Source organism: Drosophila mojavensis, unplaced genomic scaffold (assembly GCF_018153725.1).
Source record: "Drosophila mojavensis isolate 15081-1352.22 unplaced genomic scaffold, ASM1815372v1 contig_136, whole genome shotgun sequence".
NCBI classification, from domain to species: Eukaryota; Metazoa; Arthropoda; class Insecta; order Diptera; family Drosophilidae; genus Drosophila; species Drosophila mojavensis.
Window position 1 is genome coordinate 4,754,456 of NW_025318667.1, and position 18,509 is coordinate 4,772,964.

Here is an 18,509-nt window from a genome sequence, read left to right on the forward strand (position 1 = left end):
TTTATTTGCTTTGCTTACACGACCTTTCATTTCGTTATTCGTAGCTGGATAGTTGTTTGTTTACTCGAAACCTAAAGTAAGGTATCGTTTTATTATTTTAATTAAACAGTTAAAGCGATATAATAAGGAAAAAGAAATGATCATTGAAAATAGGGGCGTTTTGTTTTTGTTTAGCTACTTTTAATCGTTTCAGTTATTGCTTAAAATGTACGATAGTTGATATAAACTTAATCTAAATCGAGTGCGCATTTGCATATCTATCGATTGACTTAACGATACACCACTTTCCCTCCAATTTTCATGGTTTCAATAGTTGAGCTCTCTCTCTATCTTTTCCTTTTACTTATATATAGGTATATTTCTTTTTCAACTTATTTACAATTGTTTCGTTTTTGTTTTATTTAAATTATACAGTATTGTTGCTAATGTTAATTCTGCCTAGAGCAAATGCGCACACTCCCGTTCTCTCCACAATATGCCAATAAAAATATTATACTTACACGGGGAACTACAAATATTTATGAACTTGGCTTAAAGTCCTGGCATCACATACGCAATGTTGTCCAACGTTGTGGCCAGATTTGTGCTTAGCTGCGTCTTGTTCTCCAGTCCAGGTATTTGCGTTGTCATGCAGAGCAGCGGCCCCATCGAGCACAAGAGGCTGTCCAGTAGGACAGAGAGGCTGCCCGAGAGGGCGACATGTCCATTGTGCTCCTTCAAGCGTTCCCCAATCACTGTCAGACTTTCGCCAAGCAGCTTTAAATGGGCAGCCGCATCGATAGCCTCAATGCTCGACGGTGTAACCTTGCCACTGGCCAGCTCCATATCCAATTGCGCAGCGCTTTGTCGAGTGGATGGGCTCGCCTGGCTGGTGGCTGCGGGAATCGCCTTGATCCGGCTGTTGTTACTGCGTTTCTGTCTGCTTTGTGCCCACGTGGTGGGTGTTGTCGCCTGCTCCGGCAATTGGCGTCGATCTGCAGCCAATTTCTTGGTGCGACTCGTTGTGGCGCGATTCACAAAACTCGAGTCTGGAGTCGCCGCTGACACAGAGGCGCTGCCATTGCTTGCCTTTGACGGTGTTTGCGCTGTAGCCACTTCAGCTGGCGCATTATATTCCCGGGTACGCGCCTTTGCTGCCAGCACCTTGGCTTTGCGGCGCCAGGCGTTCTTCTCCCTGTTGGACACATTGGCCCACAGCTCGCTGAGTCTTCGTGCCGCATTGGCTGAGTCTAGGCGAGAGATTACGTTTAGTTATTTGTATATGATTTTGAATAATGTCTCACCTAGATCTGGAAAGTCGCGTTTGCGCACCTCACGCATCCACAAGCTGTAGGCCGTGTAGCGCGCCCGCACCTTGTCCTTTCTTTGCAATTTGTTATCCTTGAGCAGCTTTCGCTTATTGTTTGACTTTTCTCGCATATAAAGACTCTGTCGAACCCGCGAATCGTTCGTGTAGGAGGCCTCCGCCTCGACACCTTCGACCAGGTCTTGGACCAATGTGTCCACCTCATCATCAGAGTTCATAAGGGCGCCACGTAAATCGGCCGTGCCACCAATTGTGGGTATTGCGGTCTCCTCATCGGAGATATTGTGATTGTGTTCCAGCTCATCCTCCTCGTCCTCCTCCTCGGCGTAGGCCAGCGCCAATTCTTGTTCACGCTCTCGCAGCGCATTTGGTGGCCGGCCTCGTCCTGGATATCTAGCTGGTTGCCTGCCCGGTCGTTTGGTGCGCTTTTCAATTTCCTCCGGGGATTCGAAGTCCAACAGTTTAGACGATTTTTTGCGTACGCGTCCACTGCGTGAAACGCCAGCCACCTGAAAATCTAAGCAATCGTTGAGCACGGATTTTTCGACAAGTTTGCATGGCATACCCTTTGTCACAGGATTTGATATTGGGGATTCCATTGTTTTGATTTTAATTATTATCAATATTTTTAATTGTTGTAAACGACGCGATGAGAAATCAGTAAACAGCTGTTTACAACAAATACGGTCATACTAGACCCATCCGATAAACGATGGTCATGACTCATGAGTGCAACAGCTTGGAAGATTGCACAAGAATAATACGATTATGCACAGCAATATAAATAACAATGATAAACTGATCGCAAGGAACTCACAATCTATTGATCAACTTTTCAGTAACTGATAAGGTTACCAGTTTTACCATGTGTTCTGATATTTTACATAGCTAATCAGGTGCAATTTAAATATATTAATAATTTAATAAGCTTTATTAATTACATTTATTCATTTTCACAATTTTAATAAACATAAATTTAATAATTACGCAGTATTTTCTGCTTATACACTTGTGACGTCACACCTGTAGATCGTTAATGAAATGGCCACGCGTGGCGATATCTTCTTGGCTCTGGTTGCACTTGAAATACATACTTTCGATAGTTTCGATTACAAGCGACGCGATTTGTATACAGTTTTGATTACAATTCTTGTTGCGCTGCTTGCGGTTTTGTTGATACGCTGGGCGACATAGGCATTGAGTCGGCATTTTATTGATTACATATGGCAAACTGGCGCTTGGCACGCAACGCCGGCCCCCAAACCAAGGACATAAACGACCCCCATATGGACAGGCGACATTAACGTGTTTTGTTTGGATTTCGTGTGTGTGTTTGTTTGTTTGTGGATGTTGATTTTTGTATTTGGCGAATCAAGACCAAAACGACGGTTGAGCCGCTCAAATTGTGTTTGTTGTTTTAGTTATCCCTCGGCCATTCACTCAGTGCCGTGCATTTGTAAAACTCGCATTTAACGCGAGCGTTTGTGTGACTAACCCAAAGCAATTACCATTAGCATAACAAATTCATAATTCATATAAAATTGAAAACAAATAATTCAAACATGTCGACTACAGTGAATACTAATTCCGAGTCCGCGGCCAATGGCCGCTCCGAAACCGATCGCATTTCCTCCCTCGAGCTGCAGTCGAGCAAACGGATGCTGTATTTCAGCGATGGCGTCATGGAGGAGCCCTCCTCCAGCGATAGCGACGGCGAGCCGGACGTGCCCGATAAGGGTTACGATGCCCAATTGGAGGTAAGCCTTGTGTAAACTATGAATTTAGCTGTTGATACGATAATGAATGAATGAATCAATTATTGGTAACTAATCAAATTTTGTGACTCATTCGGGAGCAGCGCGAACTGCCGCTCGGGCCGCGCCTACGTTACAAGGCCACCAAGGTGGGCCACAATATATTGGCCGGCATTGATTACGTTGGCGGCGGCCTTGCCTCATTCCTGGGCATTACAAACTCGAAGTATGCCAGCGAACTTAAATACCATCAGCGTGCCAAGGAGCAGGCCGAGGCCGAGGCCGCGACCGACGAGGACCTTGATAATTGGCAAGCGAACGGCAACGGGAGAAGTGGCAACAACAACAACAACAACAATCGAGGCGATACAATTGTGGTTTGTGCACCCGCTCGACGCGACGTGACCGCAGCGTTGCCACCCAGTCGACAATAATACTTGAACTAGCGATGAACTCCATTTGCGGCAGCTCAAATATAAGAGAAACGCAGAAGTCGTATAAGACACAAAAATGCTCATCAGGTAAAATTGTAAAAAGAAAATTGTATATACCAAAAATCAAAACAAAGAAAATCCATGTATTAAGTAAACAGCATTAAATCATTTTGGACAACTTTATTCGCCATAAATAAGATACGAAATACATTTGACATATTTATATATATATAAAAATGGTTTTATTAAAAAAAAAAAAAAAAAAATAGAAGGGATAGAAGGCATGCTCATTTATACGATATATAAATAGAGTTTAATACGATTTGATTGAATTCAAAATTTTTTTCAGCTTTTATAAAGACTCTCAAGACTTAGTTGGAACTTAATTGCTATAATATGTATAAATGTATTAAGTATTTTTTTGTTTGTTTAATTCTTAACTCTAATGGCACACTGAATACAATTATTGTTTGATTTAAGTACACTTGCGTTTCGAATCGATTTTGGATTTAAGTACACTTCTTTTTTTTTTATTAAATCTTTAAAACATGAATCACAGTATCACAGAATTTACATATATTTATATATATATATATAGGAAGCAGAATGATAAAAAATATATATTATAATTAGAATATGCGGCAAGAATTGTTTTTAGTGTATTGTACTTTGGTTACGCGCTAAAAAATAATTATTAAAAATCAAAGTGCCATGAAATAATATACAAAATTACATAATTAAGTAAATAAGGCCAAGTTACATACAAATGTCGAATTGAATATAGAAATTTCAAAATACATTTTTGAAAATATTAAGTATTGCACAAAATGTTCATAAATATAATAATTAATATTAAATTTGTTTCATATCAAGCAAAGCTAAACCAAAAATCCAGGAGCTAGTTCAAAATGTAAAAGTGCTATTTTCTTTTAGCTGAACTAGTTCCTGGCTTTTCACTCATTTCATGGCATTTCAAGCAACATTTAAAGGAACACAACATAAATATTAATTAAAATAGAATATTAAGTACAGACACGCATACACAAGATAATACATTTAAAGCAATACATTTACGTGGGTTCCCAAAAGTCAGAAATAGTGTGAAACCTAAACATAATTATGCACAATTTGTTGGCCCTAATTTGGCTTATAAATTGATTTGAAATGATATATAGAGTATAATTTAAGGTATATGCCCAAACTAGTTCAATTTTACAAGTTCAACTGGAACTAGTTAGGCTAAGAGTTAACTGTTTGCAGTTTAAGTCAAGGAATCAAATATATATTCTATGTAATACAGCTCAAGTCCATATAAACAATTCAAATTCTTTTACAACTCAGTTGCTTATGAGCTCTACTATATGTTTTAAAATTACCTAAGTTGATATCTCTCAAGAAACTAGAGTCTAGACTGCATTAGTTCATTCGCTCTCTCACATCTAAGGCACAATTTTGAATATGCTTTCTCTCTATGCATACAATCTTTTTCTTTGCCTTAATCAAGTTAACAAATTGTGCATAAAGTGTAAATTGCTTAAATGCAAATTGATAGGTAGCTAAAGTAGGCTGATTCTATGCTGACCTTGGCAGGAACGTTGCGTTGTTATAGCCGCATTTGTGCTTAACGTGCGGCCTCAGACTTGAAGAACTCTTGGCGAGGGCAGCGATCAATCTGGATAAGAGTGGAACAAGTTGTTAGCAGATGAATAGTGTAATCAGAGCTGGTCATGACTCACGCTCAGAGCAACGTCTCGTTGCCATAGCGCTGCAGTTGCGGATAGTGTGTATAGCTGCCATGATGATGATGGCCATGGGCATGCTTAGATGGCGCATAGTAGAGCCGCTGCGTCGAGTGGGCGTGCGGCGTCTGTTGGGCGCTGCGGCCGAGCGAATAGTTAGACATTTGGTTGAGCGATATGGAGCCGGCGCCCGTGTGCTGCGACTTGTGCTTGTAGGGGCTGCTGATCAGTGGCGGCGCACTGACCATGGACTGGTGCGAGGGACGCACCGAGTGATAGGAGACAACGGTGCTGCTGCACGCCAGGTGGGAGCCACGCGAGCTGCTCTGGCCATCCAGCTGTTGGAGTTGCTGTTGCTGCAGCTGCTGCTGCTGCTGTTGCTGCAGATGATGATGATGATGATGGTGACGGTGCTGATGCAGAAGCGAGGGCTGCTGTTGCTGCTGTTGTTGCAGCTGCTGTTGCGGATGGCGGTCGGCCGATTGCTTGAGCGGACGCATGGACAGCTGGCGCTTGTAGAGACTGGATATGCTGGGACCCAGCACCCAGGCGAAACAGCAAATGCCCAGCATTAGCTCCATGAAGGCGCGCGTTAGATACGGCCAGAGCGGTGTGCTCGTCTCCCGCTGACTCAGCCAAACATCGATGTTGGCAAACTCATAGATCACGGCGAGCAGCAGCAGGGCACAGGCGGTGCCATAGATGAACAGAAAGATGCCAATGCCGGAGCTGTTGTGCACGCCCAGCTGCAGTTGCTGCTGCAGGCTCAGTGCATTGCTATTGCGCAATATCTCCTTGTTGCGGCAGTGCACCAAATAGCCAGAGATTAGATTCATCGAGCCAAAGATCCAATAGCAAAAGACGGGCGTGGCAACCAGCACCTGCAGCGCCTTGTCCGACTGATTGCCCACAAAGCAGGCGCCTGTTGGAAGGAGAGAAATCAGTCGTAGTCGTGTTACCGTTAAGGGTACAAATAAGTCCATCATACCCAACAGCTCATCAGCGTCGACGAGTCGCATCACGATCACCGCCGCCGTCTGGAACGCCGGCAGTCCCCAGGCCACAAAGCACACGAAGTTATTCTGCGCCAAATCCTGCTGAGCGCTGCCATGGCTGCTGCCTCCCTGTCGCTTAGCGGCGGGCAGCGCTATATGTCCCTTGGTATCGGGACTATTGCGGCGTATATCCCGATGCCAGCCAAGGCATAAAATGGCCCACCTGCAAAAAATAGAGAAGAGCACTTATCAGAGTCCTTCCATTATCACGCGAGTGCGCTTCATGTGGGAGCGAAATCAGATTTAAATATCATATAACTTTAGATGTTAAGGGTCTATCTATTACCATTTAGTGTCTATTGATCATTTTTCATCTTTTATATTTCTATAACTATTTTTGCCTTCACTTTTCCATCTATCTTTCGCCTGTATTTGAGATTCCGTTTAGTCTTAGCATAGAACTATGTCCATTAATATAATAATAATAAAATCAAATAAAAACTATTTCACTATTATAGGTAAATTTTAGATGATTCTGGGAATCCAAATCTATGAGCAGAAAACAGAGAATGAATTGATTCTTAGGCGAATCTCTAATTATAGCATATAGATTAAATGTATGTATATATCATATCGAAATTAGCTTTGAATATCATATAACTTTAGATGTTAAGGGTCTATCTATTACCGTTTAGTGTCTATTGATCATTTTTCATCTTTCATATTTCTATAACTATTTTGCCTTCACTTTTCCATCTATCTTTCGCCTGTATTTGAGATTCCGTTTAGTCTTAGCATAGAACTATGTCTATTAATATAATAATAATAAAATCAAATAAAAACTATTGCACTATTATAGGTAAATTTTAGATGATTCTGGGAATCCAAATCTATGAGCAGAAAACAGAGAATGAATTGATTCTTAGGCGAATCTCTAATTATAGCATATAGATTAAATGTATGTATATATCGTATATAGCATTTGCATTTGATATATTTATATATACCTACATATGTATATAGATTTGGGCTGAAACACAAAACGTTTTCAGTCATAAATAGGTGGCGTTAGCAAATTCCTATCTCTATTGTTATCAACCCTAACCACACGACATGAAAATAAAATATACCACATTTATGGACAAGTCGTAAAACAGTTCGGAGTCATAGTACTAAAATCACACTCAAGCACGAATGAAACATGAGTTTTATCGCTTACTTAAATTTTTTTTTTAATAATAAGAACTACTGAACTAGTTCCAAGCATTAGACATACAATTTGAAGAAACTCGTTCAAAGTCTTATTGGCTTCATATAATATCAAGTATACGACCTATATGAACTAAAATACATAGATAAATAGAATTTAATAGCTAATGAACTAGTTTTTGGGTTTTTGAACAAGTTCCAGCTGTTACTAATGTGCCTGCTTTAAAGTTTATCTAATGCAGAAATCTATTGAAAAAGTTCCAGTCTAGCTCTTGTTTAAATGAATATTGTATTATATAACTTTTTGAACCAGTTCCAGAAGCTCCCCTCAAAATCTAAAGCCTTTTGAATGATTTTCATAATTGAGTTACTCAAAGGGAACGGAAGAACAAGTTCCATTCTGGCTGCTGGTGATATGAAAACTTAACATTAACATTCAGAATGCAGTTCCTAAAAGCTCTCAAAATCAAAGATCAATTGAACAAGTTCCAGACTTGAGTTAGTCAAGTAGAATTTCCGACTAGTTCCAGTCTGCCTGCTGCTCTTAAACTAGTTCCAGTACTTTAGTTCATATATCAATTTCGGATTCGAACTAGTTCCTGCCTAGTTCCAGCACTTACCAGGCGCAAGCAGCCATGCCGAAATAGTATCGCAACAGGAAGACGCTGGCACAGGCCGCATTGGAGAGGCCATCGACGCTGAGCAGGGATTCGTTGGGCGCCTGGGGATCTGTGCCGCAGGCGGTGCCCGTGCGTCCGACAATGAAACGCACCGTCCAGCCAATGGTGACCATGTTGTGGCACCAGAGCAGCGGCGACAACAGACGCGACCACTTGGCGGCCGCATTGCCACTGGCGGCGCTGCCGGCGGTGCCACGCCCACGATGGTCACCGCCCAACAGGAGGAGGCAGAGCGTGGCAACGCAGGCGAGTCCCAGTCCGGCATACGCCCAGGTGGATACCCAGATTTCGGATAGATGCTTCTCGCTGGGCGTGAATAGAATGTCCGCCTCGCACAATGGTGCACAGCGTCCGGACCGATGCAGCTTCACATACAAATGGGATTTGGCCAGGGCCGAGCAGTCGAGCGGCAGCGGTGCGCCCATCTTCAGGCCCGGCAGCTGCTGGCCATAGAGCTCATGGTCTTGGAGCGTGAGATGCGTTTCGCCGGGTCCCTCCATGCACATGGTCTCGTGATTGTTCTCGCGCGGAAAGCGCTCGCAGTCGAGGGCCGGCGGCCAAGGGAAGCCGAAACCCTGGAGCACCGGATGACAGCGAATGCGCACGGATTCGCAGAGGCTGCGACAGGGCCCGATCGAGTGGACCGGCGCCTTGGGCGTGCACATGGGCACATAGGCGGCGCACAGGAAGAGTTTCAGCTGGGAGCTGCAATCGTATTCGATGAGCGGGGCAAACGTTTGCAGCGTATACTCCACGTCCGTCTGCAGCTCGTGCCCCACCAGATTGGGCATTGATGTTTCGTTGTAGCCAATGCCGCGGCACATCTCGATCCGGATGGGCTCGCACTGGCGGAAAATGATTTCGGGCGGGGCGTTGCTGCTGCTGATGATGCCAGTACTGATGATGGCAGTGCTGCCCCCGCTTCTGGCTGGCGCAAACAGCAGCAGGGCTGCCAGCAACCATTTTACGTTCATCCTGATTTAACTTGTTGATACTGCGCTACTCTTGTTCTTATTCTTATTGTTGCCGTTGTTGTTGTTGCTGCTGCTGTTGTTATTGTTGTTGTTGCTCAGTCGGTTTGCATAGTGCCTGCCGTTAGCAGAGAACTGGTTCCATGCGCTCGCGCTTGCACTCACACTTATTGGCCAGATAGCAGCTATCTCTTTCCCGCCCGCCTGTCTGGCCACTGGACTCCCCTTGTCAGCTCGTTAACTACCTTGGCGTCGGTCGCTCTTGTTATCGTGCGGTCGACGTCGCTGCTGCAAACTAGTTTTTCTGTTCTTGTTCTTTCACAATTGGTATGCAGATTATCTTTTGCCCAATTACAATTTTACACTTTTTCCGTTTAACTGCGTTTGCGTCTGCGGCTGCTGCTGCACAGTTTTGCACTTGTTTATGTTTTCCGTTTTCGGTTTCAGCTTTTATTTTTTTTTTTCCTAACAACTTATATAGGATTTGTTTGTTTACTTAAGGTAGTTATAAATATCTATATTTATTTATGTTCGCAGTTAGTCACATTGTTTGCATTTGGCCTGCCAAAATTGATATGCCACTAGAAAATTTCGATCTCGAGCTCACTAGTTGAATGTTTACTTTGGTTTCGTTGCGACCAAGAAATTAAGACTTGTAAATATTGCGTTGAATCGTTTCGGGTAGAACTTGTAGATATCTGTCTATCGATAGTACTGGACTCATGCTAAGTGGCGGCAAATCGATTGCGTTCCAGTGCTATAAAATAGGCTATCGAAAAAGTAGTGTTGGCTAAGTTCACACAGCGCTAAAATCGGCAATACAAATTAAAATTTCGAGATGCAGGCAAAAACAAAGAAGGACCGAGGTAAGACGAAAATTATGTCTTTTTGCTTTTATTGAATTTAATAGAATTATTAACTGGTATATATGTAGATAGCAACAAGTAACACAAATTGCACTTTTCATATCATCAACGCTATACCAAAAAACAATTGTTCTAACGATTCACAACAATATGTGTTCAAATGTTTGTTTTTTTGTTTTGGTTTTTACAAATTTTCTTTAACAATATCGTTATTCTGTACACACCACACCACAAGAGCGAATTGCATACAATATGCATTTGAATTGAGGCGAGCCCCGCACGCATACTCTCTAGATATCTAGATCTCGCTCTCTCTCTTTAACACACGCACACACACATATGCTCTCTCTTGTTTTATGATTTGCCTGATTGCGGTTATGTCTGATATTATTTTGTTATATTCTTCTATATCGAGCTGTATACGATATTGCCAAATTCCTAGGCAAAACGATTCGGCAACATTCTAGCCCGAACATCTTTAATTTATGTGCAGACTTTCGCTAACCGCTTAATGTATGTATATATGTATATATATATATATATAATTGTATAGGTAGCTTTAGATAAATTTTTAAGATATTACAAATTAATTTACATTATTTAATTAGTGCGAGTAACAATTACAATAAAATCGAAAAAACAAGCACAATATATGCTCAAAATATGAATTATTATATTATGCATGTATGTATATATATGTAAGTCAGCATATGTATATGTATATGAATATGTATTTATGTTTATGTATGTACGTATGCCGTATATATGAGGATTGCCAGCCAATATTTAACAAAAAGCGATAACAAGAAAATATCTTCGATTCAACCGAAGCTTCATCTTCTTTTTCGTCCGCTCAACAAATTCTGGCACATAAAATGATTTAACTATATAGATATATATATATATGTCTGTCTGTCTGTATGTATGTATATAAATTTGCTATTATCTCTTCTTTGGTTTGTTTGTTTGTTTTTTTGTTTTTGGGTTCTCGGCTCTACTCATCGTAGTCGCTGATCATTAGGCCCCGTTTGGTAAAGTTAATCGACGAGACCGCTGAGAGATTGGCCGCCCCATCCATATTATCGAAGAGGTCACTAGTAGCTGAGCTATTGAGGGAGTTAAGCGTTACGTTGAATGAGCCGCCAGCGGTATTGAAACGCTCCTGCAGCTCCTGTTGCTGCTTCAACGTTTCCAATTCATCACGCAGCGCCTGATTGCTTAAACGCAAATGTTCCGCCTCCTGCAAACAATCGCGCAGACTGCAAAAGATAAATGATTAACGGTGTATCTATATACATATATGTTTATATATGTGTTCCATTTACTCACCTGTCTATCTCATTTTGCATACTCTTGATGTAGTCACAGGCCTTGATTAATATTTGAGACTTGGAATCGTTGGGTGGTGTGCGTCCATTCTGCTGCTGCTGCTGATTATTCCGCATGCTGGCCGCTTTGCTGTCCAACGTTTCGGCCATTGGCTTGTAGCGATTGCCCTCCGTTGGCAGCATCTCCTTCAGCTTGAAGATCCAGCAATTGATTTTATCACGACGCCGGCGTTCCACCTCGTTGTGTGTGGCGCGGCGCTTGTCGTCGCGCTTCTTAAACGCATCCATCTTAACATTATAGCCAGCTGAAGCTATGGCTGGAACTGCTGCTGCTGCGGCATGGCTAGCCACTGGTAAAGAGGAGCTGCTGCTGCCGCTGCCGCTGCCACAGGCGCTGCCTGGTGAATCTTTGCTGGCAGCAACAACAATGTTGTGCGTGGTCGTTGTTGCACCGCTGCCACTAACGTACAGCACGTTCGTGGACGGTGTGGCAATGGAGTCCGGCTCCAGTTTAATGGAAGCCATTGGTTGTGCATGCTGCTGTTGGTGTTGGTTTTGCTGCTGGTGCTGGTGCTGGTGTTGCTTCTGCAACAATTGCTCGTGCGCCTTGGGACTTGTGGTCGTCGTGGTAGTGGTGTCTTTAACTAAATAGATTTCACAACCCGTTGGCAGCTGCAGATTTGTTGGGAGCAGCGCGTGCAGCGCATCCAAATCTGGTTCCTGTTTAATGCTCTCGATGGCATAAAACTCCTGAGATTCATTCGAATTGTCATCGTCACCGCATATGGTTAAATAGATTTGTGCACCATTGTTCACGTCCACGCCGCTCGCTAGAAAAATACCGTTTGTTGCCGTGCCAGCACCATTCCCGTTACTATATGTAGCATATGCAACGTCTGTTGCAGCCGTTGCTGTTGCAGCTGTGGCCAGCTCCAGACGTGGCCTTTTCTTTACGTTCATTGCAGCTGGTTTGTGTCGATGCCGTTGTTGTTGTTGTTGTTGCTATTATTATTGTTGTAGCCGTCCGATGTCATCTCACTGTGTTATGTTGGCGTTTGCATGTGTGCACATATCCATATATGTATGTTACAATTGGGTGTCTTCTCTTCTTTCTTTTTGTTCCTTTTTTTGTTTTGTTTGTTGTTGCTGCTGCTGTTGTTGTTGTTGTTGCTGTTGTTGTTCACGTAACTTTCTGTGTAATTGAAAAGCCCGAACAGCTATTAGCTACCGCTATGGCAGAGCAATCGAAAAGAACTCGTTGGCAATTTGTATTGCGTTAGTTTGGCCATTTAGTTGGCTAATGTTCACACTCACACATCTGTCGACGTTGTTAGACAACAATAATAATAATTGTAATTGCTACGATATGTGGGTGTTCGCTTTTTTGCGTCTGGCATCCTTATCTGCATGCAAACTTCTTCAGCTGGCAACCCCACCCGCAGCCAAGTGACTCAAGAATTATCGCATAAGATAACGCCACAAAAATATATGCAATGCAAAACAGAAGGCATTTTGATTCTGCGCATCTACGTCATATACGCACAGATGAAGTAATTCATTATATTTGCCATGAGAAAGGTAATAAATGAGACCAACTTCAGAAGAAATTCAAATTTATGTATTAATTCCTGAAAGTGCATAAATATGGAATGGTGATTTTTGAATAAATACAATATCCAATTTGTCGACAGTTAAAACTATCGCAGACCTATCGAAAGTCGCGCACAACGTAACCTTCTTATATTTGACCATGGCTACAGTTTAGCTCATATCGATATACCGATTAATGTTTGGCAATATTGCGATACAACAACACGGCATAACATAAACAAACCTCGATCTTGTTTATTGAAATTTGATATTAAAATTACTATTGAAATATGGCTATACCATCAGCAACGGAATCGCTTTCGCTTGCCCTGAAAAACCGCTTTCTGCCAAATCTGGAGTATTTACTACAAGGCTCCATATTGGACACAGCCGTCGAGCATTTGATGCACAGGTAAAATTAATACAAAAACCCGGCTCAAATCTGATATTAACGGAAATTACATTTGCAGATTGAAGGGCCTATGTGATAATGTGGATACATCGCCGGAGACGTTTCATGATCTCGAGGTGTGCATGAGTCTGCGTCAGCCGAATTCACCTCAGCCCGTGCTACTCCTCCGCGTGAGACGCGCACTGGGACGCGATGCGCCGTTCCAGCTGCGATATTTGGGCCAGCCGGAGGTGGATATGCGTCGACCGACGTTGGTGCGCAGCTGCATGGACTGCGCTTGCACCAACGGAATACTCGACTTCCTATCCGAAATGGGGTTCCGCCTTGAGTTCGAATATATTGCAAAAGGTTGGTCTCAAATGAATCTAGAATAAGCGGCTCAAAAGCTAATGATCGACAAATTCTGGACAGGCTACATGTTTCGCAAGGGTCGCATGAAGATAACCGTCTCGAAGCTGATCAAAATTGTGCCCGGCAAGCAACAGGACATGGCCAACGAGCCCATCTCGCAGAGCTACATTGTCGAACTGTCTGTGGTGGCGCCCACGGGCCAGGAGAATGTGGGCGAGGAGATGCGCGTGTTTGCAGAGCAGTTGAAACCGCTGGTGCAGCTAGACAAGATTGACTACAAGCGTCTGGCCAATATACCATGAAGCCATTGCTAACCATGCCCTTTCCTTTCTACAGAACCAAATGTGCTCCCAATGATGCAGCACCGCAAAGACAGGATGTACATACGAATGCATCTATATGATAATTTGATCTATACAACTATTATAAGTAAAACACATAGTTCCACTTTTCAATACAATTTCTTTTGATTGATCGAACGATAACAATTTAATTGAAACATCTAGAATCCAAACATTTAGAGAAATACACTCAAAGCACAATAGCCAAACAACATTTTAAATGGAAGGACGTTGGGCGGAATGCATGGCGTTTCAAATTTATTCACCGGACACCAACTGCTGCAGCCTAATCCTTGAAGGCTTCGTTGAGTGCTGACAAGTTGCGATCGCTGATGTGACCCTGCAGATCGCTTCGCCCCATCAGGGATATGACCATTTTGAGCGTGCTCCAGATCGACTCGGACATCTGATTTTGGCCGATAGCCTGAGCGTTGGGTAACTCTCTAGAGGCATTCGTGTGGGCCTGCATGGTAAGCGCCGTAATCAGGTGCTCGGCCGCCTCCTTATATGCTTTCAGATTCATGCAGCAGACGCCGACGTTGTAGCGCACGCGTATGAATCCTGGCTGCAGCTGGAGCGCCTGTTGATATGCCTCGACCGCCTCCACAGATCGTGAGCCGTTGGCCAGGCTGGCACCCAAACGATTCCATAGCTTGGCATTCTGAGGATCCACATGCACGGCCGCCCTATAACAGTCGACGGCCTTGTCAAATTCGCCGGATAAATTGTAGAGGACACCGAGTGCCTCCTGCAAATCGGAGTCCACTTGGGCGGGCTGCATGCGCACTGCCTCCAGGTAGACCTGCTGCAGATCGCGCAGCTTGTTGCCCCCAATCAGCGAGGAGGCCATGGTGACCGTCTCCGACTGCAGCTGCGGGTAAGCGGACAACAGGTGTTTATACTGCGGATGTACCTCCAGCCAGTTGGACAGCATTTTTACGGCATTGCTTTGCAAGCCTTCGTTGGTATAGCATACGGCCAGGGCCATCAGCACCGGGCGATTATCCGGCTGAATCTCCAGAGCCTTCTTGAGCGCCGCAATCGCCTGTGGATCCATTTCGTTTTCGGCCTGAGAGATGCCCAATAGCTGCCAGATTTCGGCCCGTTGCGGTTCCTTCTTGACGGCGACCTCAAAGCAGAGCACGGCGCTAGGTATGTCGCCCTTGTTCAAGTACTCCTTGCCCTTCTCAAATGCATTATCCAGCTCGGTCATCGGATTTTGTTCGGCAAATTCATACTCCTTGTAGGCGTCCAGATTCTCATTAAATTCGGAGAGCCAGGGATGTTCGTTCTCCTCAGCCAACTTTTGCCATTCGTCCTGCAGACGCTGCCAGAATTTTTCATTAAAATTTGTCGTTTGCTGCTCGTTGAGCTCCTTGTTGCGCTGATAGTCACTGATCCAATCCTCGAGAGACTCTGCGTAAGTTTCCACCCTTGGCAGATTGTCAGTAATGATCGTCTCGACGTTCTCGTCGAAGAACGAATCGTGCTGTTGCTGCTGAGGTTGATGTTGCTGGGATCCAGCTGTGATGGCAAGGTATGGCTGGCGCATCATTTGGTTTGGCATAAAGTTTTGGGTGCAGATCATCGTTTCGTCAAAGAAGTCTTGCGACTGCAGGGGCTGCAATGTCTGCACCGTTTTGTTTGGCTGGTGTTGCTGTTGCTGCTGTTGCATAAAATCCCGTCCCCATTGATTGGCCATTTCACTATGCTGTTGTGGTGGTCCATGGATGTTTACTCCGCGCATCTCTTGCAGCAGTGCATCCATTTGAAAGGACTGCGGTGGGCCAGCTACTTGACCTAGAAAATCGTTAACTAGTTGCTCATCCGGGCGCAAGCTGCGCTCGAACTGCGCAGGAGCAAAACCTTCGTCCTTGTGTGCAACATCTCGGGTGAATTGGCCACCCAACTGCATCAATGGATTGACACCGCCACAATCGCCCTCCACAAGCGGACGCAACGACATTTTGCTACGTAACTGCTTACTTGGTGTTGATCAGCAGTTGATTTTTGGATGGAGGGGCTTTAAGATAAGACGCGAAACAAAGGTCCAAATGTCCACAACGGGGATGGACTAAAAATTTGCATTGTTCTTTATTGATTTATCGAGTGAGCATACGGAGATCGAACTAGTAAGTGCAATTGCACTGTATATCGATATTTGCGCTATCGAGATTGATTGCTTATTGTGCTAAATTGGGAATGTTGGCGACAAAGCGATTACAGTCAATATATGTTGACACAATTTTTGTTTTCTCCTTTCAAACAAGTTTCAGAATATGTTCGTTTAATTAGTCCTTAATCAACAACTATTATTTCGATGTTTTACCAATAGTTCTTAAATATTTAAATACTAATTTACGTTTTCCGATGCGTTGTATATCGGATACTAAATACCAATTTATTTTTCCAAATTTCACGTAATATCAATGTTTTGGTTTGATGAAATACTATATTTGTTATTTACAGATGATAAACTAAACAATTACAATTCAAGTTATGTACAAATGTAAAATACACAAAGCTGACTAACGAAATGTTAATGCTAACAGTATTTTTGGTAGTTGTACAAGTTTTAGTATTATTGGTATTTCATGCCAAGGCGCAGGCAGCAACACCGATTGTACGTCGCTGTGAAATTCACTAGGTTGCACGTGTTTTTGTTATTCTATTTGAAATAAGAATAAATCTTAAGACGCAAAATTAAACGTGCCAGATGGAGCACGATAATTACACCGGCGTCAGCGAGCTGGGCGCCGACAATATCAACAGCAATGCAATGATCCTGTGCTGCGAATGCGGCGTCGCCATACAGCCAAATCCTGCGAATATGTGCGTGACATGTTTGCGAAATCATGTGGATATCACAGAGAATATACCGAAGCAGGCGGTGCTGCACTTCTGTCGCAACTGCGAGCGTTACTTGCAGCCGCCCAATGAGTGGATACAGGCCTCACTCGAGTCCAGGGAGCTGCTGGCCATTTGCCTGAAAAAACTGAAGGGATTGAAGGAGGTGAAACTGGTTGATGCAGGCTTCATATGGACGGAGCAGCACTCAAAGCGCATCAAGGTCAAGCTGACGGTGCATGGCGAAATCTCTGGAGGCACAGTGCTGCAGCAGGTCTTCATTGTTGAATTTACGGTGCAGAATCAAATGTGCACCGATTGTCATCGCACAGAGGCCAAAGACTTTTGGCGCTGCCTGGTGCAAGTGCGTCAACGGGCCGAGAACAAGAAGACCTTCTACTACCTGGAGCAGTTGATACTCAAATATAAGGCACATGAGAACACGCTGGGCATTAAGCCCGAGCACGGCGGCCTCGATTTCTACTATGTGAGCGAGAATCATGCCAGGCGCATGGTTGATTTTCTGCAGACAATGGTTCCTGTCAAAGTGACCACGTCGAAGCGCCTAATCTCACACGACATACACAGCAACAACTACAACTACAAATACAATTGGTCGGTGGAGATTGCGCCCATATCGAAGGACAGCGCCGTCTGCCTCACGAAGAAGCTGCGCCAGCAGCTGGGCAACATCTCGCCCGTGTGTCTGGTGAATCGGGTCTCGAGCAGCATTCACCTGATTGATCCGCTGACGGCTCAGATCGCCGAGGTCAACAGTCAGGTCTATTTCCGTGCTCCGTTCGAGGCTATTTGCAATCCCAAGCAACTGGTCGAGTACATCGTCATGGACATCGATGTGATACACGATAAGGATCGCAAGACGTATCCGGGCCAGGGCATGGTCTCCTTCAAGCACGCCCTTTGCGACATTTGGGTGGTGCGCTCCTCAGAGCTGGGTATCAACGACAATCCCGTACATACACGCTCCCACCTGGGCCACGTGCTGAAGGTGGGCGACTCGGTGATGGGCTACAATACGGCCGAGGCGAACATCAATAATCCAGAGTTCGATAAGCTGACTCCGAACCTCATTCCGGATGTTGTGCTCGTGCGCAAGCATTACGATCGGCAGACGCGTCTCAGCCAACGCCTGTGGAAGCTCAAGCATCTGGCGGATGAGGCGACGGACGAGCGCAGCAAATATGACTATCACGAGTTCCTCGACGACATCGAGGAGAACCCCGATATACGTGGACAGATCAATGTCTATCGTGATAGCAAGAAGACGCTGCCCATTGAGGTGCTGCAGAGCGCGACGGATGTGCCGCAGATCACGCTGGCCGAGATGCTTGAGGACATGACGCTGGAGTGTGCGGACGATGAAATGGGCGAGGAGCAACAGGAGACGGAGCAGGAGGAAGCACAGCCGCAACTATAGACATAAATATTGGAAAGGATTTGCTAGCAAGAGGAAGAGGAGGAGTCGAAAGCTAAAGTTATGGAAGAAACGCAAAGAGATGAAGCAGCATGCAGAAGAGGGGCCAGGGCGTGGCGAGGAAGATGGGGAGAAGGAGACAGAACTGTAAATACTGTTAAGAGAGAAGAAAGGCGGAAGCTGGAGGAGAAGCAGCAGGCAGAAGAGAAGAGACAGAAGAGCAGTTCAAGCCAACGAAAAGCAAGAGAAAG

The 18,509-nt window shown here is 44.3% G+C and overlaps 7 protein-coding genes across 8 annotated transcripts; 3 read left to right on the forward strand and 4 right to left on the reverse strand.

Moving 5' to 3' along the window:
• Nucleotides 1-158: 158 nt before the first annotated feature.
• LOC6585905 (HMG box-containing protein 4) lies at nt 159-2,021 on the reverse strand. Its single transcript, XM_002011493.4, has 3 exons — nt 1,872-2,021; nt 1,284-1,823; nt 159-1,229 (listed from the first exon to the last, which is right to left on the reverse strand). Exons 1-3 carry the CDS (start codon nt 1,903-1,905, stop codon nt 532-534), a joined length of 1,272 nt encoding a protein of 423 aa, XP_002011529.1. The 5' UTR covers nt 1,906-2,021; the 3' UTR covers nt 159-531.
• A 397-nt stretch (nt 2,022-2,418) lies between these two features.
• Nucleotides 2,419-3,721, forward strand: LOC6585906. The gene is made up of 2 exons (XM_002011494.4): nt 2,419-3,063; nt 3,165-3,721. Exons 1-2 carry the CDS (start codon nt 2,869-2,871, stop codon nt 3,492-3,494), a joined length of 525 nt encoding a protein of 174 aa, XP_002011530.1. The 5' UTR covers nt 2,419-2,868; the 3' UTR covers nt 3,495-3,721.
• Nucleotides 3,660-9,806, reverse strand: LOC6585907 (frizzled-4). Its single transcript, XM_002011495.4, has 4 exons — nt 8,058-9,806; nt 6,222-6,451; nt 5,231-6,155; nt 3,660-5,166 (listed from the first exon to the last, which is right to left on the reverse strand). The coding sequence occupies exons 1-3, from the start codon at nt 9,089-9,091 to the stop codon at nt 5,233-5,235; spliced, it is 2,187 nt and encodes a 728-aa protein (XP_002011531.1). The 5' UTR covers nt 9,092-9,806; the 3' UTR covers nt 3,660-5,166; nt 5,231-5,232.
• A 91-nt stretch (nt 9,807-9,897) lies between these two features.
• On the forward strand, nt 9,898-14,114 carry LOC6585909 (mediator of RNA polymerase II transcription subunit 18). 2 transcript variants are annotated; one of them, XM_032733132.2, is made up of 4 exons: nt 9,898-9,954; nt 13,179-13,284; nt 13,343-13,632; nt 13,696-14,114. In XM_032733132.2, exons 1-4 carry the CDS (start codon nt 9,927-9,929, stop codon nt 13,935-13,937), a joined length of 666 nt encoding a protein of 221 aa, XP_032589023.1. In that variant the 5' UTR covers nt 9,898-9,926; the 3' UTR covers nt 13,938-14,114. The 2 variants fall into 2 exon arrangements, with proteins under 2 accessions (XP_032589023.1, XP_002011533.1); XM_002011497.4 differs by lacking the exon at nt 9,898-9,954 and having other exon boundaries at nt 13,065-13,284.
• Nucleotides 10,675-12,736, reverse strand: LOC6585908 (upstream stimulatory factor). The gene is made up of 2 exons (XM_002011496.4): nt 11,284-12,736; nt 10,675-11,213 (listed from the first exon to the last, which is right to left on the reverse strand). Exons 1-2 carry the CDS (start codon nt 12,240-12,242, stop codon nt 10,949-10,951), a joined length of 1,224 nt encoding a protein of 407 aa, XP_002011532.1. The 5' UTR covers nt 12,243-12,736; the 3' UTR covers nt 10,675-10,948.
• On the reverse strand, nt 14,078-16,091 carry LOC6585910 (peroxisomal targeting signal 1 receptor). The gene has a single exon (XM_044009120.1). The coding sequence runs from the start codon at nt 15,940-15,942 to the stop codon at nt 14,263-14,265; it is 1,680 nt and encodes a 559-aa protein (XP_043865055.1). The 5' UTR covers nt 15,943-16,091; the 3' UTR covers nt 14,078-14,262.
• Nucleotides 16,092-16,572: 481 nt separating this feature from the next.
• Nucleotides 16,573-18,385, forward strand: LOC6585911 (60S ribosomal export protein NMD3). Its single transcript, XM_002011499.4, has one exon. The coding sequence runs from the start codon at nt 16,693-16,695 to the stop codon at nt 18,259-18,261; it is 1,569 nt and encodes a 522-aa protein (XP_002011535.1). The 5' UTR covers nt 16,573-16,692; the 3' UTR covers nt 18,262-18,385.
• The last annotated feature ends 124 nt before the right edge of the window (nt 18,386-18,509 follow it).